The sequence below is a fragment of the Carlito syrichta genome, unplaced genomic scaffold (genome assembly GCF_000164805.1).
Source record: "Carlito syrichta isolate Samal-C Ts95f unplaced genomic scaffold, Tarsius_syrichta-2.0.1 Scaffold308136, whole genome shotgun sequence".
NCBI lineage: Eukaryota > Metazoa > Chordata > Mammalia > Primates > Tarsiidae > Carlito > Carlito syrichta.
In genome coordinates, this window is record NW_007252232.1 from 584,947 (window position 1) to 612,743 (window position 27,797).

Consider the following 27,797-nt stretch of genomic DNA (forward strand, 5'->3'; position numbering starts at 1 on the left):
GGGCGGTTGCCACCGTCACCCGGGGTCCCCCCACACCCCGCCCCGTCCCCTCGCCCCCATCCCCTCGCGGCGCCCAGTGTGTAGCGTGATGTTGACCCTTCTTTTATTCTCTCTTTCTTTTAGGGAGAAGAAAAGAAGGAGAATAGAGGAGCTGCTGGCTGAGAAGTTAGTGCCGCCGGGAGGCCGGGGCCCTCTCCGGGGACCCCCGCCTCCCCCCACCCCAGGCCTAGGGGACCAGCCGCAGCGGGCTCGGGGGGCTGGGAGAGGGACACCCGGAGCGCAGGCCGCGCGGCCTCATCCCCTGACCCCAGTCCCACCGCTCCGGGGACCTGGCGGGCCACCCCTGGTCTCGGCCCAGTGCGGGCGTTGGGGCCAGGCTGCACCGCTTCGGCTCTCACAGGGGCCCGCCATGGTGCCTGGCTTAGAGGTCTTGCGGAAGGACCCTTGTGTCCCTCTCTTCCTCCATTCCAAATTGTCAAAACCGTGACCTTGTGAAAAGGGAATCCACCTGAAACACACACGAAACGGACATCAGGCCGTTTTTTGGCCTTTCGCAAACACTAAGACAGTAGTACTGCTTGCAAACTTTTAATGAGAACTGTATTTTTCAGGTACTGTACTAAGCACTCCAGTCATTTTGGCAAAGTAATTGACTCTTTAAGGAGAGTGTTGACCCCAAACAGCTTATTTTCCCTGTTGACTGCACGCTCCATTTCTTATCAGATGCTTAGGTTTGTGCTGGTGACACATTTAAGCCAAGTATTTTCTAACCTGGCCAACGCCACATAATTTACCTCCCTCCTTGTGTAGGAAGAGAAAAAATACTCTTACAGTGGGTGTGGTGAGTTTGTAATTTCTGTGCCAGTTCCCACTGTGCCAGTGCTTTCGTTAGGTATCTCCCTAAGAAAGTTAATGTCAGCTGCAAGAGGACTGGAATGATAAGCTTAATTTCGCATTCTTTCCTGCCTTTTATTTCCCTTCCACTTTTGCATAAAATGATAGTTAAAGTTTGAATGCTTACTATTGGCCAAGTACTGCATTAAGTCTTCTGTGGATTATCTCTGTCTTCATGACCTTAAGAAGTATCTATGAACTACCTACAGATGAGATTTATGACTGTTAAGTAATCTGCCTAAGGTCACAATGCTATTAATTGTGGAACCAAACCCAACTTTCACATCAAAACCTATGGTTTTTATTGTTAGGCAATACTTCTTGGCCCATTTTGTAAAAACTGGATATTGCTAATATATTTGAAGGTAGAAGTGGAGTTATTTGAAATTAGAAAATTAAAAGTAATTACAACCAAACATGAATCTTGCACTGAGTAGAAAATACATGCATTTTGTGGAGGAGTCCCACCTTATTCATTGTGTGTTCTAAAAGGTTTCTTGGTAGTAATGCGTATCTGGTTTAATTATAACCCCAAACTTTTCTTGTGTTTAGTGGCAACAAAAACCGCCTCACGTGTTAAGAGATTCTTTTGAAAATTGCTAACTATTCCTTTCTGAGAAACGTGTGTGTAAATTTCTCTCATCAAAAATAATCTTTAAATCACAACCTTCAAACTTGGAAAGGACACATAAGTAGTGTTAAATTTGAAGCATCATAATTCTGAAAGTGTGGCTTTTTTTTCTCTGTTGTATCTACTATTTCCGAATGCAAATATGTTGAAGAAACAGATTAGGGAGGTTTGCACCTTTTGTGAATACCAAATGTAGAGCAGTCCATTTCTTACCAATAGACCAATATTCCAGTATCCTAAGTGATCTTGGATTACTGTAGGAACCCAGAAACATGTAGGCTGATTTATTTCATTCAGTGGGTGAGATAAAAATAGAAACATGCAGTTCTGAACTTTACATGAATCCTATAGTAGACAAGAACAAATTCCAAAGTTATAAACATAACCACATTGAATATTTCCCTTTTTACCCGAGCAGGTCTGGTATGGTTTCCTTTTCATTTGGGGATACCGTAGGAGTTGTAGGTGTGACTTTTTCATACTGATTTTTGCAGCTGAATTTACTGTGTTCTGTGCAGAATGGCTGTTGATGGTGGGTGTGGGGACACTGGAGACTGGGAAGGTCGCTGGAACCATGTAAAGAAGTTCCTCGAGCGATCTGGACCCTTCACACACCCTGATTTCGAACCGAGCACTGAAGTGAGAAACGTTTATTTTTAAATAACTGCTCTAATAGTTTTATGTTTCAAAAATTATACAATGCTTCCTTTTGAATCTAATTTTATAATGAAAATACTAATAAAATTATTTTGTGAAACTGTTTTCTTGAAATACTAAAGTGAATATTTACAATTGATTTTATTTGAATGACTAATATTTGAGTCATTTTCACATATCTCATGTAATATAAGTTGAAAGTTTTCAAGAGAAAAATAACTATAACCTTATTTAAAATTCTAAGTTATACTTAAAATTCCAGTTTAAAATTATTTCTGAGACAATCACCTTTTGTAGTGCTGCTATGAGAAATTAATTTTTATAGGAATATAGCTGTGCTTGTTTAAATTTTAAATTTAGCTGGAATGAACATCTTAGCGTTGAATATAATTAATTGCACGTTAAAAATTATGAGAGTGCCTCATGTGTATTGAGGCATCAAATTTTGCACTGATAGTGTCTGACTGAAAGCAAATGTTCAATTGTATATGACTTTTTTATTACCAGGTAGGAAAAAAAGTAAAAAAAGTAAATCTTTGTGTCCTTTACAAAGTGTTTACAAAGATATATTATTTTGAAATAGAAATATTGTACTACTTCTAAAAATTAGTGTGCAAACTCTTGAGTTTGTCTCCCACAGTGTCTCATCTGAATAACTTTTCTTCTGTAATGTTAGGAAGAATTGGCAGTAGTAATTCTACCTTTCTTTGGACAATACATCATATTTTACTGTGCTTTTGACATTTTTTTACCTGATAATTTAAGATAATTACTTTGTTAAATGATTGTTTCAAGTTATATTTCTGCTGATAAGGAATTTTCTAAGAGTTTTATCCATTTTTCTTCCTTTTCTTTTAAGTTATACTCACTGTATTCAAAAGCAGCTGTTATTGTTCTTACCTTATTTTTTTAGACCCTTAAACACCTTGATCCTGTTTTAAACTTTTTAAACTTTTATGCTTTTAGGAAGTCAGTTAAATAACTGAATTTGATGCTTTCTATTACCTTCCACACAATTTTTTTAAAAAAGGGAAAATTATTTTTGTTTAAAAATAGCCATTTAATTTCATATACTAAAAGTAAATTTAAAAACACCAACATTGAAACTTTCTGAAATCATTAGGGTTTTAGAATTTCTGATTATATCTAATTAATAAATGTAACTTAATTGACCAAATACAAAGTCTGCTCTTTATCTTTAATTGCATTTTTCACAGAGACGTCAGAAAGTATTTTAAAGTTTGTTGCTTTATTGTTGGTCCTTATAGTTATTGCCCAACTTTTAATATGCTTTCCATTCTTTACAGTCTCTCCAGTTCTTGTTAGACACATGTAAAGTTCTAGTCATTGGAGCTGGCGGCTTAGGATGTGAGCTCCTGAAAAATCTGGTAATATAAATGTATATATATAAAATATATATTTTTTTCTTTTGTGGAATAAGTAAACCTTGCTTTTCTATTGATGCTAGGAAGTTTCTTTATTGTGATTGATTAATTTTTTCTTTGAACCTTTGTTAGATGACTTTAGGTCAAATTATAGACACTAATTAAAATGATGATATAACTTTGGGACTTTTTAAACTCTAAAGTTCTCAACTGTAAAGTCATTGATAAAATTTCTTCCATTTTCTTCTCTATTCTTTATTAAACAAATTTTGGTACTTCCTTTGCAGAGTGCTTCTTAACCTCAGTGAAGTAAATAAAGTAAATTGGTAATTCATATTTTAATGTATAGTTTCAATGAAGTTGCAAAACCTGTAATTTACTTCACTGTGTGATTACTTCTTTTGCTTCACCAAATAACTCATCTAGGTGGGTAGGACATTGCCCCATTTTATAGAGGGAGACATTGATGTTCAGAGATGTTAACTGACTTCTTTAAGTTTTTCTGGATTACAGTAGTGTGCCTAGAATAGAATCCAGGTCATCAGTTCTTAGTCAAGTATTCTTTTAGTGAATCATTAAATCATTACATGACCTTTATTACGTGACCTAATGAGACAGTAATTTTTTATGACCATGCAGTAGTGGACTCATAAGATTTGGGAAAGCTAAATCTTTTTTTTTTTTTTTTTTTTGAGTAGGAGTCTCACTCTGTCACCCAGGCATGAGTGCAGTGGCACGCTCATGGCCACCACAGCCTTGACCTGCTGGGCTCAGGTGATCCTTCCGTCTCAGCCTTCCAGTTAGCTGGAACCACAGGCGTGTGCCACCATGCCTGTCTAATTTTATGATTTATTGTAGAGATGCGCTCTTACCATGTTGCACAGGCTGGTCTTGAACCCCTTGGTCTCAGGCAATCCTCTCACCTCGGCCTCCCGAAGTCCTGGGATTGCAGGCTTGAGCCACCGTGCCTGACTGAAAGCTGAATTTCTAGTGAAGTTATTTCCATATATTGTTTGGAAATTCATAATTGTGATTTAATTAATTGGTTTCATTGACTTTTTATAACCACAAGGTAGCTTTAAAAGTATTTGTTTATTTAACAAAAATGAATAGGAGGAGAATTGATTTAGAGTTATTATATGCCAGGCTTCTCATTGCCATGTAGAAAAGTAGAAATACTGGCGTAGATGCCTTGAAAAGTGAAGTAGGTCATTACTAGATGGAGGACCTAAGTAGTTGACCAAGGAGGTTAAAATTTAAATATAAGTATTGCTAAATATAAGCATAGTCACATTAATTTTGCTAGGAAGGCTGGGTGCAGTGGCTCATCTGTAATCCTAGCACTTTGGGAGGCCAAGGCAAGAGGATTGCCTGAGCCCAGGGATTCAAGGCCAGCCTGGGCAACTTGGTGAGACCTCGTCTCTACAGTACATTTAAAAAAAAAAAAAAATAGGTGAGTATGGTGGCTCATACCTGTAGTTCTACCCACTTGAAAGTCTGAGGCAGAAGGATCTCATGAGCCCAGCAGGTCGAGGCTGAGGTGGCCATGAGCATGCCACTGAACTCCATCCTGGGGTATAAAGTGAGACTCTGACTCAAAAATTAAAAAAAAAAAAAAAAAAATAGGCCAGGCACGGTGGCTGAAGCCTGTAATCCTAGCACTTTGGGAGGCCAAGGTGAGAGAATTGCTTGGGCTCAAGGGTTTGAGACCAGCCTGGGCAACATGGTGAGACCTGGTCTCTACAATAAATCAAAAAATTAGCTGGGTGTGGTAGTACGTGTCTGTAGTTCCAGCTACTTGGAAGGCTGAGACAGAAGGACTGCCTGAGCCCAGCAGGTCGAGGCTGTGGTGGCTGTGAACGTTCCATTGCACTTCAGCCTGGGCGACAGAGTGAGACTCCAACTCAGAAAATAAAATAAAAGTTTGCTAGGAAACACTAATGTCACTTCAATGAGGTTGCAAAACCTTTAATATACTTCACGGTGTTTAGTGCTGTGCTGCCTTCTGTGGGGATTGTAAGTCATCATGGTCGCTGTCAGTGAATTTCAAGTTTCACTGGGGAGATAAGTCTCACACTAAATCAATAGTATGTATGATATACTCTGTGGTATGCCAAAGTGATAGTACCTTATCAGACATCCCCTAGCAGTATGAGAACCAAAGACTTCTAAAAGGGAAGGGTTTATGGAGAATGGTCAAAGATTTTTATTAAGTATTATATATGTATAAGTTTCCTAAAGTTTACTTTTTAAATTTTGAAAGCATTATTTGCAAATGTGATACATACTAATTTTAAATGTAAAGTAATTGAAGATAAAATCTGAGGATTAGTCATCAAGCAACTTTAAGGAGTGGCCTGTTATTTATTTACTGAATTATAATAACTCTTTACACAAGTGATAGTACCTTATCAGACATCCTCTAGCAGTGTGGAAACTAGAAAAACTAGAGTTATTGCATCATAATAACTCTTTACACAAAAGAAGAAAACTAATGGCTTTCAATTTTTCCTCTTTGGTACCATACATACACATGTAAGAGATATATATATTTTTTTACTGATTGTACGCCCCCTGATATTAATATTATTGATTGGGCAAATATTTATTGAGCCTCCTCATCCATATGCCAAGCACCATTTCAGATGCTAAAGATAAAGCATTGAACAATACAGACCAATGTTTGTGGAGCTCACATTTTAGTTGATGGAAGTATGTCATATAGTAGTAAATGCTGTGAAGGAAGGAAGAGTGGGAGATAGGAAGCCTGGTGGGAAGGGAAAGGATTTACAAAAAGATGCTGTTTGAGTACAGAGAATGAGCAAATGAATCATACAGATATCTTTGTAGGAAGAACCTTCTAGTCAGAACAGCAAGTACAAGAGCTGTGAAGTAGGAGCACCCCTGTTTGTTCAAGTACTGCAAGGAAGCCATTATAGCTATAGCTAAAATAGAAATGGGTAAGGGGGAGCATTTTGGAGAGCATATTAGAGATGTCATGGGATGTGGAGGGCTTTAGCATGAATATTCCAAGACCTTGGAGGCTCCTGTAAGGACTCTGGCTTTTATGAGTCAGGAAGTCATTGAAGAGATTTATGCAATGAGTGACTTGATTGACCTTTTCTTTTTCTTTTCCTACTTTCAACCTAGATCACTGAGGCTAATGCATTGAGGGTAGACTAAAGGCAGAGAAGGGAGAAGAAGCAGAAAGACTAGATAGAAGATTATTACAGTCCTCTAGACATGAGACAACAGTGATTTACAACAGAGTGGTAGCATTAGAGGTGGCGTGAGGCAGTCAGATTATGGATATATTTTGAAGATGAAATCAGTGGGATTAACTAATGGATTGGTTGGTGCTGTGGGAAGCCTGGATGATGCAGCAAGTTTTTTGCCATGAACAACTGGAATGGTGAAGTTGGTAAAAAGAGGAAGATTGAGAAAACAACAGATTTGGTGGTGGTGGTGAACAAGGGTGATCGCATTTGGTTTTGAAAATTAATTCTGAGGTGTGTGTTAGATGGCCTGTCGTTATCTTACAAGGTTGTCTGAGATCACTAGAACCAGGCACGAGACCTCTGGCTAGTAAAGTAGGAGGAGAATTGTATGAACTGGAGCCAATTAAAAATAAGTGTTAAATTCTCATGAGTGTGGTGACCAAGTGAAACACATTTGTTTTAGGGCAGAGGAGGTGGTCCACCTTGCCAGATTTCTCAGAAGGATAAGGTTAAATAGCCTGAGAATTGGTTGTTGGAGTTAGCAACACGGAGGGTTATTGGTGACCTTGACAAGTGCAGTTTTGTTGGAATAGTGGGAGTGAGAGCTTGAGAATGCTCAGAGAGGAACTTGAGAGCTCAAATATGGACAATTCTTGATCATTTGTTACCATAAAGTGAGGCAGAAAAATGGGGAAATTATTGTCAAGTTATTTGATCACTTAAGTAAATTGATCAAGACCAGACATGCTTAATTAGTTATTAAGACTTAATCTTTTTTCAGTCTTTTGCTTCTGCTGGTAAATTTGAGCATGGTTGTACTGTTAGAATGCATGACATTATTTTTGAAACTCAACAGGGTTTTTTTTTGTGCCTTTCTCCACCATTTTTCATTGCTTCCTTTTGATTCAATACTTTAGAGATTCTCCTTTTATGTGTGCATTATACGTGTGTTTATTTATAATGTATGTCTTATACTAGTTACTATTTATGTTTTGTGGCATGCTTACTGTTAAGTAAACTAAGATAAAGCTTATAGAAATTGCTTTTAACAATATTCTGAAAAAATAATAGCAAGAACAGTTAACTATTAAGACTAGTAAAACTAAAGTATCCATCAGCAGCAGCAAAACAACAAGTTTTACAAATGTGTTTATAGAATTTTATATGTATATAAAGCAACTTTAATCTGTAGAAATTTTGAGTTGTTCTCTTTTGGTTATAGACTACCTAAAATTGAGTGGTTATACATCTTTTACTTTTATGAGAACCCTGAACTTTATATACCTTGCAAAACTCTTAGCCATTGAATACAATTATGCAGAATTTATTACTAAGATTTTATAGACTTAAGACATACATTGACAACAAATCTTAAATTTTCAAATGTGAGGAAACTTCTGCTTAATTGGATTGTTTTTATTCCCACAGGCATTGTCTGGTTTTAGACAGATTCATGTTATAGACATGGACACTATAGATGTTTCCAATCTAAATAGGCAGTTTTTATTTAGGTAAGTTTTAATATCTTAGCTTTTTTTTTTTTAACTCTGATAATCTTTGAACATGAGTACACTGCAGTTTAATAATATTTAAAAACTACTGAGAGGATAATACTAATTTTATTTTAAAAAGAACAACTACCACTCCTATTTTAATTAAATTTTGCAAGAAAATTTTGGGCATTCTGGTGATTGTACTTTTGTAAGCAAATATATGTCTTTGTTTTTTCAAATAAATATCCTTCTGAAGGTTTACGTGATTTTGGGGCATATTCTCGGGGTAATTGTGCCCTGAAGAAAGGAAAGAACCACAACTCTTTTCCTCTACTTGATTTCAGAAGAGAACAGTAGCTGGAACATTAGATCCTAGGAAGATAGATTGGTGAGCCAAGATTTGAATGGTGACTGTGGAGCAATGAAATTGTGATAGAGTTTGAGCTTTCTTTTTTAAGGAGAAAGAAATGGAGAGTTAAGGAGAGAAAACCCAGGAACAATAGAAATGGAACAAAAAAGGAATAATTACCTTAAGCATATATGAAATACAGAAAACATCATGGAATCGTTTATTAGAGAAGACTTTAAAAACTGGAAGTAGGCCATATATGCAGACCTAAAGAAAGGTTAATTCATGAATTTAGTATTTAGGGGCTTGATTGGCTTAGATAACAGTGTATATTTGTTAGTCAAAGAATATAGATATGGAGAGATAGGGACGTTTTTCTTCTCTCTAGTTCTTAGAGTGAGCTTCCATTTGTGACTGACAGCACTCAAATAGTCTTGGGTATGCAGGATAAAATTGGATGATCAGAAAAGGTAATATTACATTTTTGGATAGGTGTAAAACTTCTACTTTATCTTTGTGGAAGATCCTAAAGACACTGAAGAATGGATTAAACTAAGTCAAGTTAATGAAATGTTGTTATTGCAATGTGACTTCTAGGCTTAACTTTTAAGCTTTATTTTATTTTAATATAATTTGAATTGGGGTATCACTTTTCGCCCAGGCTATAGTATAGTGGCACGATCATAGATCACTGCAATCTCGATCTCCTGGACTCAGGTGATCCTTCCCCCTCAGCATTCTGAGTAGCTGAGACTACAGGTGTATGCCACCATACCTGGTTAATTATTTTTATTATTTAAAAAAAATTTTTTTATAGGGATGAGATCTTGCTATGTTGCCTAGATGGTGTTGAACTCCCGGGCTCAAGCAGTTCTCCCACCTCAGCATCCCAAAGTACTGGGATCACAGGCATGAGCCACTGCACCTGTCCTGGTGGTTTATTTTTTAACCCTTGAAATATCCCTTCTCTATAGAAAGGTTTGTGGGCCCATTCCAGTTTGGCATATTTTCAGTGTGTGAATGTTCTGAAAAAGACACCAATGAATTGATTGGTTATTGATAACAGGGTATACTCTATAATTTGTTGCTAAAATGATTGAAGATAATAATGATAGTTAACATTTACTGAGTGTTTATGATGTACTAAGCACTTTCTAAACTATATTATCTCATTTAATCTCAAAGCTACCTCAGGGTAAATACTTATTTTCAAAGTTGAGTGATTTGGGCAAGATGTTCTGCAAGGATGATATGTGTAAAAGGCTGTTTTATTTAAGGCACATTCTTAGGTAGAGCAATGTGATCCCCTAATCCTGGAATGGTAAATTAGCAACCAGTTCACAGAAACCATTTAGGAGTTCTTTTGTTTGAGATCCACCATGAAAGCACATAGAATACATAACTTGGAAGTCTACTGTATCCTTTTTACATACCTAAAGAGTTTTCTATGTGCAGGGTAGTTGAATGCAACACTGAAATTAAGTTCTCTGATTTATAGCAGGCCTTTTCTATGCAAGTTAGGACAAAGTGAGAATAAAACACTTATCAAAAAAAAGAACATTACTTTGTTAGAACAAGAATTGATTTGTTAAAGTGTTTTTCTTTGAAATTCCAGGGTTTTTTATTTTAATAAACACATTTGATTTGTTATTTTCATTTAAATTATTTACTCTGTGCTAGATGTAAAGGATGGCAAAGAGTAAGAATATGGTCACTTGCTTCCAGATGTTAATAGCCTAATGGGTATGATAGGCATGTGTCTAACAAAATATGCCTTGAATAAGGCAATAATGAAGCTCTTACTGTGTGTGTGTGTGTGTGTGTGTGTGTGTGTATAGGTGATTTCTGTGAGGAGAATGTGGAAATATTAGGAAAGAAAATATTACTTATACTGAGATGGGAAGAGGAACTTTTTGTTCTTTCCTGTGTGTATATCTGTGGTTATTGTCTAGAAATGGCTTTTTGAGCCTTTTTTTTTAGCCTCTTGAAAATATTGGTAACATTTACAATTTTAGATAACACCTTTGGAATTATTTTTTCTTTAAAAACAAGGTTACAGCTTCTTAAGGGACCCACACAGGGAGGAGAGAATAAATGAAGGTTCTTGCATTCCTAGAATGAATATTTTTGTTTATATTTCAGCCAAGATTTGCATAGTCACTAGCCCCTTGAGGTTCTAGGGTTTGGGGCGGAAACTTGGAAGGGTCTGGGATAATTTTTTGCAATGAGAAATGCCACAGAGGGAAGTGGCTGGGAAACATGCCATCATTATGCTTTACCTGGGGGAAAAAAACCACTGTTCAGATTTTCACTCAAGAATACTTAATTAGACTTGTCATGTTAACTTGGACCATCAGTAAGGGTTGACATTTAAGGGTGACTAATAATTCATCAGATATTGTAATTGAAATGAAAATGCTAAATGTCTTATAAGTAAACTCACTGTGGGTTTTTTAATGTTTGAAAGTAAATTATGTAGATCATCTAGATTTATAATATGAATTATAATTTAAATATATTTTTTCCTGTAGGCCTAAAGATGTTGGAAGACCTAAGGCTGAAGTTGCTGCAGAATTTCTAAATGACAGAGTTCCTAATTGCAATGTAGTTCCGTATCCTTTTGACCAAAAAAAAAAATCACTCAGTTTAGCAAAGCTTTTGTTTTTTGTTTTTAGTCATAAAAGACATGAGATGTTTAACAGAATACAGATAAACAAGAAGGGAAAAAATCAGCAGCAATAGCCTTTTTACTGAGATAACTGCTGATAACATTTTTGTTTTATATTTTCCCAGTCTTTTTCTTATGACTATATAAATATTTCTTTGCCCTAATTTTTAAATTAAACTTAGATGGCCTATACCACCATCTACTTTATTTTGCATTATTGCCTTTAATTTCGGTATCAGTTGCATATTTCCTTTACTAGACTGTAAAGTTCCTAGGCTGGATCCACTTAATCTTTGTTTCCTTAGAGTAGCAGACAGAGTAGACAGCACATTATTAGCGGAATGGAAGATGTATTAGAGTAAATTCACTTTTTATAAGAATTATGTTTTTAAAAAGGAGTATTTATACTCTTTGAATTTAGATCTGGAGAACTTTTCGTATTTTTTTGAAAATTAGGATATGGAATTTCAATGTAGGAAATTCCATTGAAGAAATACAAAACCAACATAAAAAATCAGTTGTATTTCTATATGCCAGTAGTGAATTCGTGAACACTAAAATTTAAAATGCAGTGTTGACCAGGCACAGTGAGTGGCTCATGCCTGTAATCCCAACACTTTGGGAGGTTGAGGTGAGAGGATTGCCTGAGCCCAGGAGTTTGAGACCAGCGTGGGCAACATGATGAGACCTCTTTACAATAAATCAAAAAATTAGTCGGGGATGGTAGTCCCTGAAGCCCCAGCTACTGGGAAGGCTGAGGTGGAAGGATCACCTAAGCCCAGTAGATTGAGGCTGCCATGTGGTGATCATGCCACTGCACTCCTGGACAACAGAGTGAGACTCCAACTCAAGGAAAAAAAAAGCTATTTACAAGTGCTTAAAAAAAGAGAAATACTTAAGTGTAGATCTAACAAGATGAATATGAGATGTGTAGTGAAAACTACAAAATGCTGATGAAAGAAATAAGAAAAGATCTAAATAAATGGAGAGAGAGCTCATCTTCAAAGATTGGAAGATTCAATATAGTAGTCAAGATGTCACTTCTCTCCAATTTGTATACATGTGTACCACAGCTTCTACTAAAATCCCAGCAAAATTGTTAATATAGATGAGCATATTTTCAAATTGATATAGCAAGTCAAAAGTATGCTCAAAAAAAAAAATGAGGTGAGAGGAATCACAATCCAATTTCTAGACTTACTATATAGCTATAGTAGTCAAGACAGTATGGTATTGTCAGACTGTCAGTCTTAAGAGGATACATAGATAATTAGAAGAAAATAGGGAAGCCAGAAATAGTCCCGTGCAAGTATGGTCAGTTCATTTTTGACAAAGGTGCAAAAACAGTTCAATGGAAGAAATATATCTCTTTAAATTGTGCTGGAGCAATTGGATATCCATAGGCAAAAGATTAATCTTATCATAAACTTAAAAATCAAAATGGATTATAGGTATAAGTATAAAATGTAAAACTATAAAACTTTAGAATATAACATAGAAGATGTTTGGGATTTAGGGCCTGATATCAAAAGCTTGAGACATAAGAGCTCTAGGGGGGTGGGGGGGCATGTGGCTGTAGTCCCAGTTTCTCAGGAGGCTGAGTTGGAAGGCTTGCTTGAGCCCAGGAGTTGACTGCAGTGAGCTGAGCTATGCTGAGGTCTCTGAATATCCCCTGCACTCCAGCCTGGGCAACATATTGAGATCTTATCTCTAAAAAATAAAATAATTTTTTAGAAAAGCATGACCCATAAAAGAAAAAAATTGATACATTGAACTTTATCAAAATTAAAGACATACTCTGTGAAAGACCCTGTTAAGGGGATGTAAAGATAAACTATAGACTGGAGAAAATACTTTTAAAGTAGCTGACAAAGGACTCTATATATAATGTACTCTGAAAACTCAGTGGTTAAAAAAAAAATTCAGTGAGAAAATGGACAAAAGATATGAAGAGATATTTTACTAAACAGTGAGGTACTCTCCTCTCATATACCTGTTAGACTAAAAAAAAAAATAATGACAATATTAAATGCTGATGAAGATATGGAAAAACTGGATCCCTCATACACTGATGAGAATGTAAAATGGTATATCTCTCTGGAAGATAGTTTGGCCATTTCTTAAAATGCTAAGCATAACATTTCCCATTCAACCTAGTAATTTCACTTCTGGACATTTATCTCAGAGAAGTGAATACTTAAGACCCTATAAAAATCCTGTACACCAGTGTTCATAGCAGTTTTATTTGTAGTAGACCAAAACGGGAAACAACCAAAATTTCCCTCAGTAGGTGAATTGTTAAACTGGTCTATTCATACTGTGGAATACTACACAGCAATAAAAGGGAATAACTCATGAAAGATGTAACGATTTGGATGTATTTTAAGGGCAATTTGCTGAATGCAAAATGCCAGTCTCAAAAAGTCATATACTGTATGATTCTGTTCTTATAACATTCTTGGAATGCAGAATTACAAAGATGGAACACAGATTAATTGTTGGTAGGGATTAGGTGTGGAGGTGGGGATTGGAGTGACTGTAAAGATGTAGCCAGAGGGAGATCTTTGTTGTGATAGAAAAGTATGGATCTTGATTGGGGTGATGATTACTCAAATCAACACGTTTAAATGACACAACTACACATATACATTGTACCAATGTCGAATACATGATTTTGATACTGTGTTATATAGTTAGATGGATGCAACTGTGAAAGGTACAGGGTACCTATCTGTGCTGTCTTTGTAACTTCCTGTGAATCTGTATTATTTCAAAGCAAAAACATATATAGACCCCTGTAGGGAAAAAGGAAGAAGAGGAGGCAGTATGCATAATTTGTCTATCCCTGTTATTTAGGTCTGGCAAACTGAGCCACCACACCCAGCTAATTTTTTAATTTTTTGTAGAGATTAGGTCTTACCAAGCTGCCCAGGCTGGTCTTGAAGTGCTAGACTCAGGCAGTCCTCTCGCCTCGGCCTCCCAAAAGTGCTGAGATTACAGACTTGAGCTACCATGCCCAGTCTGCAGTAACAAGTCATGTAGGAAATATAATGTACTTCTTTCCTTCTCTAAAACATTTATCGTGTCTTTTCTTGGTGCTGGTGGTTGAGGACAAACATATTCTGCTTTCCTGGGGCTTATCGTTTTACATAAAAGCTAGTGATGTGGAAAGTATACCTCCTAACAGACATAAATATAGTGATACAGGGGTTCAAGAATGAGAAAAACTAAGTAGTTGCAGGAGGAATGGCAGAAAGTTTTTGTCAGAAAGTAAGGTTGTGTTCATGTAGTCAGATTCCTAAAATTCCACTGATTTAAACATTGTTTACTTATTTCTTGTTTTAAGTATACACACAGAATTTGTTCCTTATGGCATTGTTAAATTCAATTTAGAAATTAAAAACAGCCACTTAAATTTCTTTACTTGTATTCAGACATTTCAACAAGATTCAAGATTTTAATGACACTTTCTATCGACGTAAGTTACTCACTTGGAAAGAAATTCTCCCCAAATTCTTAAAATTTCTTAGTTGCTACCTATTTGAAGATTGCTAGCTATTTAAAAGCTAGTTCTTCACTTGCTTTCCTCTTTTACTGTTGGCTTTTCAGTAAGGTTGTTGATGACTGAAAAGAGTACCACTGTTTTAGTTGACACTACTAGCTGCACTTTTCTAATGCTGACATGAATAAGAAGTATTACTCAGGGATTAGGAGCTCTAAGTACCTGTGTGGGATTATAATAAAAAGCACTTGTGTTTTGTTTGTTTCTTAGAAACTGTGAATTATTTTGTGCAGTTGTTTATTTTTAAATTAGTAAACTTTATTTTTTAGAGTAGTTTTAGGTTCACAGCAAAATTGAACAGAAAAATTTTTAAATACTGAGTTATAATAGAGTTCCCTGTTCCCATAAATGTACAACCTTCTCTGCTATCAACATCCTGCACCACAGTGGTACATTTGCTGCAATTTAAGAACCTGCATTGAAACATCATGCAACTACATTTTTAAAAACTAAACTTGCATTTTTTTTTTCTTGTAGAATTTCATATTATTGTATGTGGACTGGACTCTATCATAGCCAGAAGATGGATAAATGGCATGCTGGTAAAGACTTTAATGTTGTTACGGTTGTCTGAAGTTCTTACTGCTGCTCTTGACATGCCAAAAGTTAGAAGTGATATCATATTTTGGAAAAATCAGAGTTTGTTTAATTTTGAATTAAGTAGATGTATTTTACTGTTTATTGTCAGTCATTGGTTTTCAGGTGAGGACAGAAATTGATGTTATTATAATCCCTTGATTTGATACTTTAGTACTTAATAGCATAACTAATTCATAAAATTACATGAAAGCATGTTCCAGGCCAGGCTCAGTGGCTCAGCCTGTAATCCCAGCACTTTAGGAGGCCGAAGCAAGTGGATTGCCTGACCCTGTGGGTTTGAGACCAGCCTGGGCAACTCGGCAAGAACTCGTCTCTACAATAAAATAAAAAATTAGCCAGGTGTGGTAGTATGTGCATGTAGTTCTGGCTACTTGGAAGGCTGAGGCGGAAGATCACCGGAGCCTAGCAGGTTGATGCTGGGGTAGCTGTGAGTGTGCCACTGCACTCCAGCCTGGGTGACAGAGTGAGACTCCAACTCAAAAAAAAAAAAAAGGAAAGCATGTTCCTATTTTTTGAATTCTTATCAACCCTTCTCTTTTTAAATTCTTCAAATTATTTTCCCAGATATCTCTTCTGAATTATGAAGATGGTGTGTTGGATCCAAGCTCTATTGTCCCTTTGATAGATGGGGGGACAGAAGGTTTTAAAGGCAATGCCCGGGTGATTCTGCCTGGAATGACTGCTTGTATTGAATGCACACTGGAACTTTATCCACCACAGGTAATCAGAAAGCACTGACATTTCTTTTTTAGTATCTTGACGTGGAATTAGGGTTGAATTATTAAGTCTGGTCAATATTTAGGATTTTTTTTTAAAAGATAGATTTATTAAAGGAAAGATACGTTGTGAAGGTCACAATAGGCAGGACAACAATGAGAGCATCAGCTGTCTGCTAACATATTTAGGATTTTTAATTACTAGTAACCATGTTTCTAAAATTATGTTAAGAGGAAAGATAATAAGATATGAAATTCTGCATATTTGAGGAAAGATATGAACTGAATATTATAGTTCTGATACTATTGTGTTTTTATATTTTATTTGTATTAATTTCTTTTTTTGCTTTCTTCTTTTTTGTTTTGAGCTGGAGTCACACTGTCTCCCAGGCTGAAGTGCAGTGGTACCCTCAAGGCCACTGCAGCCTCGACCTACTGGGCTCAGGCAATCCTTTCACCTCAGCCTTCCAAATAACTGAAACTACAGGCGTGCACCACCACACCCTTTTAATTTTTTTTTTCCAACATGTCAAAAAGAACTTTCATCTGTTTTTATGATAGCCTCTTATGCCTTTCTGCCAGATGCCTTTGGAGCAGGTACTTTCTGGGCTGGAGACTTTGAACCCTTCTAAGCTTTTGAAGGAGGCACTGCCTTCTGGCCTGTGGCTTTTGGGTCAGGAACTTTCTGGGCTGGAATCTTCTTGCCTGCAGCGGTGGTCGCCTTTTTTTGTTGGCACTTTATCAGCAGCAGCAGCGGCTGCAGCAGCACCCTTAATAGCAAGTGCTTTATTGGGAGAAGCTTTCAGGAGAGCTGCCTTTTGAAGCTTCTTAACTTCTTTCTTGATTATCCTGTTCCTCATTTTCTTAGCCTTCATGACTTTAAAATGATCAAAATCTGTCATCTTGGCTTTCCTTTCTCTGGCTTCAATCTTCTTGGCCCATCTTGTGGCTGCCCATTTTGTATTGATATCAGCCTTCTGCCAGACTTGTTGCACATACTTCTGGTGGGTACTGTGTGGGAGCTTGAGGATGAAGTCAGTGAGCTGCATGCATTTGAAAGGCATGGCCTGTCTCCCCACCTGAGTGCAAGGTGCATCAACCAAAGCCCTGTTCTGATGAATAACATCTACAGCCACTACCAGCTTTCCGGCATGAGGTCCAAAGGAGATGTAGGCCACTCGGCCAACCTCCACAAAGCACCTGAACACCATGTTGGCGGTGTTTGGTGAGAAGAATTTTTGGTTTATTGTAGAGATGAAGTCTCGCCAAGTTGCCCAGGCTGGTCTTGAACCCCTGGGCTCAGACAGTCCTCTCACCTTGGCCTCCCAAAATACTGAGATTACAGGCATGAGCCACCACACCCGGCCAGTATTAATTTATAATTTTAGGAGTAGGCATTAAATGGAATTACAAAGATGTATGTTGGCAAAGAGCTATAATCTACTTCGTTTTCACCTTTAATTATTTCAGGGAAATAAAGATACAAGGGATGAGAATGATCTTTGCATGGATGGAGATATTTAATTTACATTCCCATTTTAAAGGGCAACAGAAATTTTGAATTATACATTTAAACAATGTTAGGAGTATTCATTTGGAACCCATTTAACTCTGAATTTACTTTTGGTTTGTTTTATACTTCATATTTAACTAATAGGTAAATTTAATAAGGTATTTGTATTTAAGAACTTTTTTTCTCATGGTCTAAAAAGCTTAAATTCATATTCCTTGTAAATGTAGGACATTATAGGTAGATCAACCTAAGTGATGTGACTCAGATGCTTTCTATTTTAGAAGCATTATTAATGGTATGTTTTGCTAATATAAGTGGAGGACTGAGATGAATTATATGAATCTGTTACAAACTACTTCATTACAGGAAGTTGCATTTTAAAATAGTATTTAAAATTCACTAAAAAAAGACAAACTGTGGTTTTAGGTTAATTTTCCCATGTGCACCATTGCATCTATGCCCAGGCTACCAGAACACTGTATTGAATATGTAAGGATGTTGCAGTGGCCTAAGGAGCAACCTTTTGGAGGTAATAAACTTATTTTAATAATCTAGAATTACATAAGATATATTTTTTTCTGTATTATTCCTTTGGATAATTTCATTAAAAACAAATTGCTTTGTGAGTACATATTTCAGTCTTCCTTTTTTTTTTTTTTTGAAACAGAAGGGGTTCCATTAGATGGAGATGATCCTGAACATATTCAATGGATTTTCCAAAAATCCCTAGAGAGAGCATCACAGTACAATATTAGGGGTGTTACATACAGACTTACTCAAGGTAAGTTAGTGAATTATGAATTATGACTTTGGAATGATTTTTTTTAGGGCTAAGGATGCTTCTTGGTGATTAACTGATAATTGAGTTTAGACTACCATTTGAGGTTCAGTAAAGGTCCTGTGAAAATAATAGCTTTCAGATGTCTCAAAGTAAGAGTGAACCAAGTTCACAATCCATACTAGGAGGAATTTAATCAAATCATTGAATCTTTTATACTTAGGATTGGAAGAAACTGTAAGTCATCCAAGTCAAACTGTCCACCAAATCTTTCACTGAAGAGAAATTGGTCACCTCTTGGGGACATTTGGACAAGACTGTTAGACAATTATTCTGTATATTGAGCAGAAAACTTCATCTTTAGTTTGGTTTGAATATTGTCCTAGTACCATATGTAATCTAATTCCCTTTTAAGTAATAGCCTTCAACATATTGAGGACAGAGATCACATCCTTTCCAAATTTGTATCACTGCCGTAAACCTCCTTAGCTTCTTTTAGCCCTTTGATATGTTGTATAGCTTTAGGTTCTTGTCATGTTGGTTTTCTCTAACCATATTCTGTTTATCTATATTTTTAACTGTCTAGGCCTGAATACAGCATTCTAGGACTGGTGTTATTTCAGATAAATTGATTTGTGATGGTTGATGCTGTCTTCAAGGAGAGCAGTTTTGTTGTTTTTGGCTGTCATTTGTTTGTTTGTTATTTACACTGATGTTCTACTTTTGATTCTTTGATGTTACCATCCAAGAAAGCTGGAAATTTTGTCCACATATGCAATTGCTAAACTGCATCTACCTTTTACAGACTTGGAAGTTTGGGGAGTGTTTTTTGGTTTTTGTTTGTTTTTTTTAATCCAACTATAGGTTCTTAGAAATTTACTCTTAAAATTCAACCTGCTGCTTCTCTCTCTCTCTCTCTCTTTTTGTCTCTCTCAAAATGTATAGATATATATAGAATATATATATTCAGCCATCTTATCTAGTCTTTCTAGCTTTATTTTACCTGTTCTTTTGATAATCATTATATCTTTATTTATTTTCCAAATGATTAACATTTTTTTTTTTTGAGTTGGAGTCTCACTCTGTCGCCCAGACTGGAGTGCAGTGGCCGCTCCTGGCCACCGCAGCCTCGACCTGCTGGGCTCCGGCTATCCTTCTGCCTCAGCCTTCCAAGTAGCCAGAATTACAGGCATGCGCTACCACGCCCGGCTGATTTTTTGATTTATTGTAGAGATGAGGTCTTGTTGCCCAGGCGGGTCTCAAATCCGCGGGCTCAGGCAATCCACTCAACTCAGCCTCCCAAAGGTGCAGGATTACAGGCTGAACCACCGAGCCCGGCTTTGATTAACATTTTTAACAAGATTGGACTGTCTGAGACCAGTATGAGAATATACCTTTGCCCAGGCCCTTCTAGGTTTATTTTGTCCTGTTAATCAGAACTTCTTGAGTACTTTATATTTCTTTATCTTGTTCACAAGGATGTCATGAAAAACCTTTCCAGCTGCTCTGTTGAAGCCTAGATATATAGTCTTCCACATTTCCCTGTGCTGCCAAGCTAGTTACAGTAACTAAATGAGGCTAGTCCAACATGACTTGTCTCAGTGAACATTTATCCTTAATCATAGGCCAGGCACAGTGGATCATGCCTGTAATCCCAGCACTTTGGGAGGCTATGGCAGGAGGATCATTTGAGCCCAGGAGTTTGAGGTTGCAGTGATCTATTGTACTACAGCCTGGGCAACAGAGTGAGACCCAGTGTCTAAAAAATAAAATAAATAAACACAATTAAGAATTTTTAAAAAAGTAGTGATCAATACTTCCAGTCTAGTTATAATTCATCCTTTCTAGAATTTTGCCCATGATCATTGCCACATTCACTGGAAAGAGCCTTGCCATCTCTTTGAAAATCTGCCATTTTTCCCCTATGATTACTTTATTGCATTTACTGATGTTCTAGTAATGTCATTTGAAAATTCCGTTTATACTCACCTTTTGTTGCCCCCTGCACTCTCCCTATACTGGCTGGCTTTGTGTTCCTTGAATTCATTAAACTAATTTGTACCTTAGAACTTGAATACTCCCCAGTCCCTATTGTCTAGAATGCCCTTTCCTTGGATCCTTCAAGGCTAGCTCCTATCCTTCAGGTATCTGCTTAACTAGTTTTCCTTATCATTCAACCTAAAATGACTTCTGAGCCATTCACTATTTTAATTTGTTTGTAATTGCTCAAAATTAATTAATGGTTGCCTCATTTTCCAATGCAAAGAATATTTCACACTTAAACTGTCACATCCTTGCTTTAGGACCACTGCCACTGCCGTTTACAGATGTGCTTTTTCTTCCATACATTGCATGGCTGGGTCTTTCTCTTGGTTTAAGTTTCAGCTCAAATTATCAGTTCCCCAAGGAGGCCATCCCTGACCATTCATCTAATGGACTGCCCTCATCATTGTCACTCTTAACACATACCTCATATTATTTTCTTCATAGAACTGTTCAATATCTAACATTTTCTGATACATTTTCTTGGGAGTTATGTCTCCCATCAAAATGAAAATTCTATAAAGCAGATATTTCACTGCTACCATGCATAATACCTGGAACAGTGTCTGGCATGTAGTGTACATGAACAGATGAATTCAGTTTGTTCTGGTCAGAAACTGTAAGCTCATTTTAATGAGTAGTCTCATTCATCCTCCATACCTTTACCCAGACTTGGTGTGTACTTTTTTAGCCTCTCTTCTGTACTTTCTGCTGAGAGTACAGAAGGAAAATTGAAAGTTAAAGCACAAGCAGTGGTTCTATCTATTCTATGATTATTTTCCTTGCTCTCAGTATAACAGAAAGTCTCCTTTCTGCCCACTCCAGCTTTTTTTGGCCAGGACATGGCAGGGGAGGAGAAAGAGGGAATCTTGATGTTTTGGCTGTGCTCTTATTGGGTAGTCTCTTCTCATACACTTCGCTGTTGGTGACTACCAGTTCTTTCTTTCAGTAATATCTTGCTATATATGATTCACCGGAGAGATTCCAGTTTAACCATCATCAGGCTTATCACTTTTTAAATTTCCCATTTCCTAAAGCTGTACAAATTACATGGTCAGAGTCAACTCTTTAAAAGTCTTTTTATTTGAATTATCCATTTTAAAATACAAAAACTTCAGGAAAAAAGTAACTATATTGTCTTTCTTTCATGTCTTCTTAGATACTTGCTTATTTTTCTTAAGTTTTTGAAACTTGCCTACCTAGAATCTTGGAAACCCATCTTGCAGTGCGTCCTCACACTCTGAGACAATATAACTACTTTTTTTTCCCAGAAGTTTTTGTCTTTTGAAATGGACAATTCAAATAAAGTTATGAAAATATTTGTCTTATACTTTAGAAAAATGGTTTAAGATGGGCTTCATTTATTTCTAATATGTGAACACTGATGTGAAAATTGTGGGGTTAAGACGGAGAACTATGTTTAATATTTTGTGTAGCCCAGGTTGTAGAGTAAAAGAAAGATTTACAAAGGGCAGTTTTTTTGTTGTTGTGAATTTTGTGAACTGCAATGGCTGAAACTATTATAGGAATAATTGGGTAACTCTTATTCTTCATAATGTATTACTACAAAATGATGGGAATGTGAAAGAGGATTGTTTTATGGTTAACTTAAGTTTATTTTCTGACTTTAAAGCCTGAAAAATCAGGTTTCAGAAAATGGTGTTTAATAATCATACTTTCTAATTTAAGATAACTATTTTTTAAAAAGAAATAATCATATTTTAATATATTTTTTCAGGGGTAGTAAAACGAATCATTCCTGCAGTAGCTTCCACAAATGCAGTCATTGCAGGTGAGGAAAAAAGGTTACCACTTAGTTTATTTTCTTTTCTTGTTTTTTTTTTTTTTTTTAGTTAGAATCCCACTTTATTGCCCAGGCTAGAGTGCAGTGGAATGCTCATGGTCACCACAACCTCGACCTGCTTGGCCAGAACTACAGGCACATGCCACCACGCCCACCTAATTTTTTGATATATTGTAGAGAGAGGACTTGCCAAGTTGCCAAGGCTGGTCTCAAGTTCCTGCGCTCAGGCATATCATCTTGCCTCTGCCTCCCAAAGTTCTAGGATTACAGGTGTGAGCCACTGCACCTAGCCTGGTTTTTGGTTCAGTGTCTAAACTGACATTTCTGTACTTCTTGTGTTCTCAGAATTCAGTATCCTCTTGGGTGTGTTGTGTAGTTAAGCTGTCTAAAAAGAACCAGCTATTAGACTCTCTATATTTTTATCCTGTATCATATCTTAGATAAAGTTCTCCGCAGGAAAGGAATATTTTAGTACCATTTATAGCAGGCTGATCATTAATTTGATAAAGAGGAAGAAAAACATGTAATATTACTCTATTACTTGAATCACACTGAAGAAATACAAAATTTGTTACTTTCTTAGGTTTTAGTAGAGTATATGTATTTAAAATCTATTTTATAATTAATAGCCATTGTAAATTTATCTGTTCTAATTTATAACTGACTTTTAAAGTGTCTAATTTTCACTGAGTTAAAGTCCCTTTATTTTCTCCCTTCTTCAGCTGTGTGTGCCACTGAGGTTTTTAAAATAGCCACAAGGTAATGGATTTCATTTTTAATATGTATGTATATCTGTGTTTTTACCTGGTTCTATTATATAAAGATGAACATTTTTTCATTACAGTGCATACATTCCCCTTAATAATTACTTGGTATTCAATGATGTAGATGGGCTGTACACATACACATTTGAAGCAGAGAAAAAGGTTAGTAGTTTTAAACGGATGAAAGCATTTTTGATCATGCATGCTTTGATTTTTAAATATTAATTATTGGCTAGAAATTTGAAAAAAATTACCACATATTTTGTTTTCTAACTGCCTACTCGCCTACTTATTATATATCTTTTGTTGTATAGCCTAAAATAAATAACTGTATAGCAAAGTAATTTAGAAGAAATGTTCAATTATAAAAAGCAGGTTTTAAGGTGCAAAAAATTTTTCACAGAAAATATGTATGAGTATAAAACAACTTGATTTTTATTTTATTGTTCATAAAGAGACTAATATTGGTGCAAATGCTGTTGTAATTTATGTTTCATGTATGTAGGAAAACTGCCCAGCTTGTAGCCAGCTTCCTCAGAATATTGAGTTTCCTCCATCAGCTAAACTGCAGGAGGTTTTGGATTATCTAACCAATAGTGCTTCTTTGTAAGTGTTCTAGTGAATTCTGTTGTAAAAAAAATCGTTTTTGTGATTTAAGACTTTAAAAACAAGAATTTTTTAAAAAATGATATTTGATACTTCTTTCTCATGATTACATTTAGGCAAATGAAATCTCCAGCCATCACAGCCACATTAGAGGGAAGAAATAGAACACTTTACTTACAGGTGATAAGTGTGCATTTTTCATTTTTTTTTGAGAAAATTTTATTAACATCTTAATTTCACTTTAATGTGCCTGACAGTAGAATAATTTTATTTTTTTAGTCAGTAACTTCTATTGAAGAACGAACAAGACCAAATCTCTCCAAAACATTGAAAGGTATTTTAAGTAAATGTATTTACTACTAGTTTTGTTTTTTGTGGTAAAATTAATAAATACTTCTTCTAGATTTTCTCTTAATGCCTTTATTTTTTATTTTTATTTCTATTTTTAGTTTTTGAGTTGGAGTTTCAGCCTGTTGCCCAGGCTAGAGTGCAGTAGCATGCTCACGGCTACGGTGGTCTCAACCTGCTGGGCTCAGGTGATCCTGCTGCCTCAGCCTTCCAAGTAGCTGGAACTACAGTCACATGCCACCACGCCCAGCTGATTTTTTAATTTACTGTAGAGATGAGGTCTTGCCAAGTTACCCAAGCTGGTCTTGAACCTGTGGCCCCAAGCAGTCCTCTTGCCTTCTCCTTCCAAAGTGCTGAGATTATGGGCATGAGCCACTGTGCCCAGCTTCTTAATGTCTTTATATATGACCAAATCATAATTAGATATTTAGAAATAATAGTATAATTAATTGCTCTTTTAGTGTAGTATTTAACCCTTTGCATTCATAGTTGTCCCCTCTAAATCTAGGAAACCACTCAGATGTCCCCTCTCAGGGAACATAAAGAAATACTCATGATTATACAGGACAACCTTATGCCAGTATAAATTTTTCAAAAATGTATGTTTCCTTGAAGTTTTTTATTCAAATGGTACAAAAAAAAATAAAAAAGCAAATAAAGAGATGGAATATATACTGAGATATATGTAAAAAAATTTCAGCTGGTGTTACTTGGAAAGTGAATGTGTGAAGTGCTTTCACGGTGGTGCACAGACTGGACAATAAATTACATATTAATGTGGAAGGAATAAAACAAGACTGCATTGTCTGTTTGAATAGAAAAATACCAGGTGGAAGATGTCAAACAAATTACTATTGGACAGCATGTATCAGTAAACCTGCAATGCATGTTGGTGATTGTTTCACATTACCACACTTTAGAAAAATATCAGATAGAGAAATGTTGATTTTTTTGGTCATAAATAAGTTCCTCAATGTGCAAAATTCAATTATAAGCTGAATATCATTACAATAAAATAATTAGGTCCAACACTATATTTTTTAATATGAAGTGATTTGTTTTTCACTATTTCTTTTTTGTTTGTTTTTTGGTTGTTTTTGGGGAGGGGGTTTGGGGGGGTTGTCACCCAGTAGCTGGAACTACAGGCGCGTGCTACCATGCCCAGCTAATTTTTGATTTATTGTAGAGATGAGGTCTCGCCAAGTTGCCTGGGCGGGTCTCGAACCCGCGGGCTCAGGCAGTCCACTCACCTCAGCCTCCCAAAGCATGGGATTACAGGCTGAGCCACTGAGCCCGGCTTTCACTATTTCTTGAGAAAGTGCAGTTGAGTTGCTGGTAGGTGACCCACGAGATGTCTCCGAGTACAAAGGATTAAAAATATCTAAGAAATCAAATATAATCTTGACTAAAGGAGATTAGATTTTGATGTTTATCTAGTTCATAATTACTCTCTATATTGTGGATGTATGTACTATTATTCTTTTTGTTGAAATTTTTTTGGTTGGATTAAATGCATTTTTTCTATTTTAGAATTGGGGCTTGTTGATGGACAAGAACTGGCAGTTGCTGATGTCACCACACCACAGACTGTATTATTCAAACTTCATTTTACTTCGTAAAGAAAATAAATCTGCACATGATGGAAAACTCATGGAAATAATCTACTTCATGGATGCTAAGATGTTTAATTGATGTCATTTTTAGCATTAGTGTTGCTGGAATTTGACTTTTAAAATATACTGAACCACTCTTTTTTTAACTTTAAATTCTTCCCTAAGAAGAATTTGGGTGTTGGTGCTTAACAAGCATTTTCGTTAATGATATGGGAAGTGAAGTCTGGAGAGAGAGATTAAGATCAAATGTATTGCTTCTTTTAGAGGAAGAAGCAAACACCCTTTGTGTATGAATTTTGTTATTATGGTCAAAGAATGCATTCCTCAGCTTTCATTTGAGCATCCACATATATAAAAGATGTCCTTTTAAAGAAAATAAGTAACTAAGTTTTAAATAACATTAAATATCACCATCTGATATCTGAAGTATATTGAATTTAGGCTGTTTCTCGATTTAATACTCATCTAATTGTGGCTGTCCAAATGAATATTAATTATTGCAGAGTCTATCGTGTCCATAATAATTTGTAAATGGTGTTATAGCTGAATACCTGTGCATGAAAATGGAAAATATTTTCATGTGTTTACTTGCAGTGCCATAGAGGCCAATATGCACAATATTAAAGCCAAGACATGGCTGTTTAAAAATTTAATGTTTAAACAGTTATTACTGATGCTTTTGCACTATTTATTAATAAAATCATATACTGTCTACTTTTTCCACTGAAATTTTTAAAGGTATAGTAAAGGTAATAAGTAGTTCTATAATAATATAGGAATACTTTTTAAATATGTAGAATTATGCCAAATTTTTATTGCACCTGAATTAATACTTGTGCTAATGTGATTTCCACAGTAAAGTACTACTAGTTTAATTTAACTTGCCGTAACATAATAATGTAATGAAATGGAATAACTATATTTTTATATTAAGGTCTTTTAAAATGCATTTATTTTTTCTAAATGACTAAGACTTGAAACAAAATTAAGCACAAGTAGTAAACTGAGTTCTAATATCTTAATATGAGAATGTGTGTAGTATGTGTTCTCATTCTTTCTTTTTGACTTAGATGGCAGTTTTCAAAATCTTTGGTTACTTCCATGTAACTGCATTAAATTTTCATTCATTATTATTTTTAGCTACATATTGGCAAATAATTTAAGTTTCATTATAAAATCATATGGGATAAATTTATATACTTTACCTAAAAAGTGACAGTTTCAGCCTAAATTTTTGAAAGTGAAGGAATTAACATTCAGCACCTCCACACAAGTGCTGTATTAATTCTCCAAGTATCCTTGTGACAAGATGACAATATCTGCATCTGAGAGCTGAATACATAGTTTTAGAAGGTTTAGTTAATTTAACCAAAACTGTACAACTAGAAGTTTTGGAATCCTAATTGTTCAGCCAATTCCAACCCTAATCTGCCCCAGATCTCTTCCACAGACTACTTTGCTAATCTGTTTGAAAGCACTTGAGTTACTTAGTGCTACTTGTGTAAATGACCAAATTGTTAGTTTTAATATGCTAATTTTTATATTTAGATTGATTTTATCTAAATAGGTGATCATAACTTCTTAAGGGTTTCAATCTGAATTTTTAAGAGAAAAATAATTTCTTTATGGCATAGCTCCTTGCATTGGGGTAATATGCTGAAATGGGAGAGGTGAGTATGTAAGGTAACCACAGCAAGGGAGTATTGAGTAGTGGGGTCTGTGGTATACTGGACTGAGTGAAAATTATCAAAAGGGGTTACCACTCCAGCTGGCTATTTCCATGTTGGTACTCATATTTTTCAAAAGCAGCTGGAAATCTGGATTTTTTTGTATAAAATCTGGCTTCAGAATGTTGGTAGAATTTTCTTTAACATTACTAGGGACAAACCAAACATAGCAGTTTACTGGATTAGGAAGGCCACCAATAAGATTTCCATTATCATCATCTAATTACACCCGAAAGCCCCTTCTCAATGCTATCATACTGAGGATTCTGTTTAAAGGTAAGGATTGGGGGTGAGGGACACAAATAGACCGTAGTTATTACTGGAACAATTTTTTGAGGGGGAGGTTGTTCCTTCTGCCAAGTGTTCCTGGGTTTGAGTACAGTGTTCACGTGTGAATCCCGTCTTTCAGTCAAGCTCAAACAAGGGTT

The 27,797-nt window shown here is 35.9% G+C and overlaps 1 protein-coding gene and 1 pseudogene across 2 annotated transcripts; one reads left to right on the forward strand and one right to left on the reverse strand.

Annotated features, from left to right (window-relative positions):
• The first annotated feature begins 6 nt into the window (after nt 1-6).
• UBA3 (ubiquitin like modifier activating enzyme 3) lies at nt 7-26,356 on the forward strand. The gene is made up of 17 exons (XM_008065032.1): nt 7-165; nt 2,044-2,164; nt 3,490-3,570; nt 8,214-8,296; nt 11,159-11,239; nt 14,730-14,773; nt 15,335-15,399; nt 16,022-16,177; nt 18,113-18,215; nt 18,354-18,467; nt 22,246-22,299; nt 23,034-23,070; nt 23,156-23,237; nt 23,581-23,681; nt 23,798-23,861; nt 23,961-24,015; nt 25,560-26,356. The coding sequence occupies exons 1-17, from the start codon at nt 89-91 to the stop codon at nt 25,646-25,648; spliced, it is 1,407 nt and encodes a 468-aa protein (XP_008063223.1). The 5' UTR covers nt 7-88; the 3' UTR covers nt 25,649-26,356.
• LOC103267437 lies at nt 16,739-17,400 on the reverse strand (annotated as a pseudogene). Its single transcript, XR_002482367.1, has one exon. The product of XR_002482367.1 is annotated as a 60S ribosomal protein L14 pseudogene (transcript).
• Nucleotides 26,357-27,797: the final 1,441 nt, after the last annotated feature.

Coding starts and splice junctions, on each gene's coding strand:
- UBA3 (XM_008065032.1), top strand. CDS start 89: ATGTTGACCCTTCTTTTATTCTCTCTTTCTTTTAGGGAGAAGAAAAGA. Junction 2,165..3,489: donor ATTTCGAACCGAGCACTGAA/GTGAGAAACGTT, acceptor CATTCTTTACAG/TCTCTCCAGTTCTTGTTAGA. Junction 16,178..18,112: donor TGGAACTTTATCCACCACAG/GTAATCAGAAAG, acceptor CTGTGGTTTTAG/GTTAATTTTCCCATGTGCAC.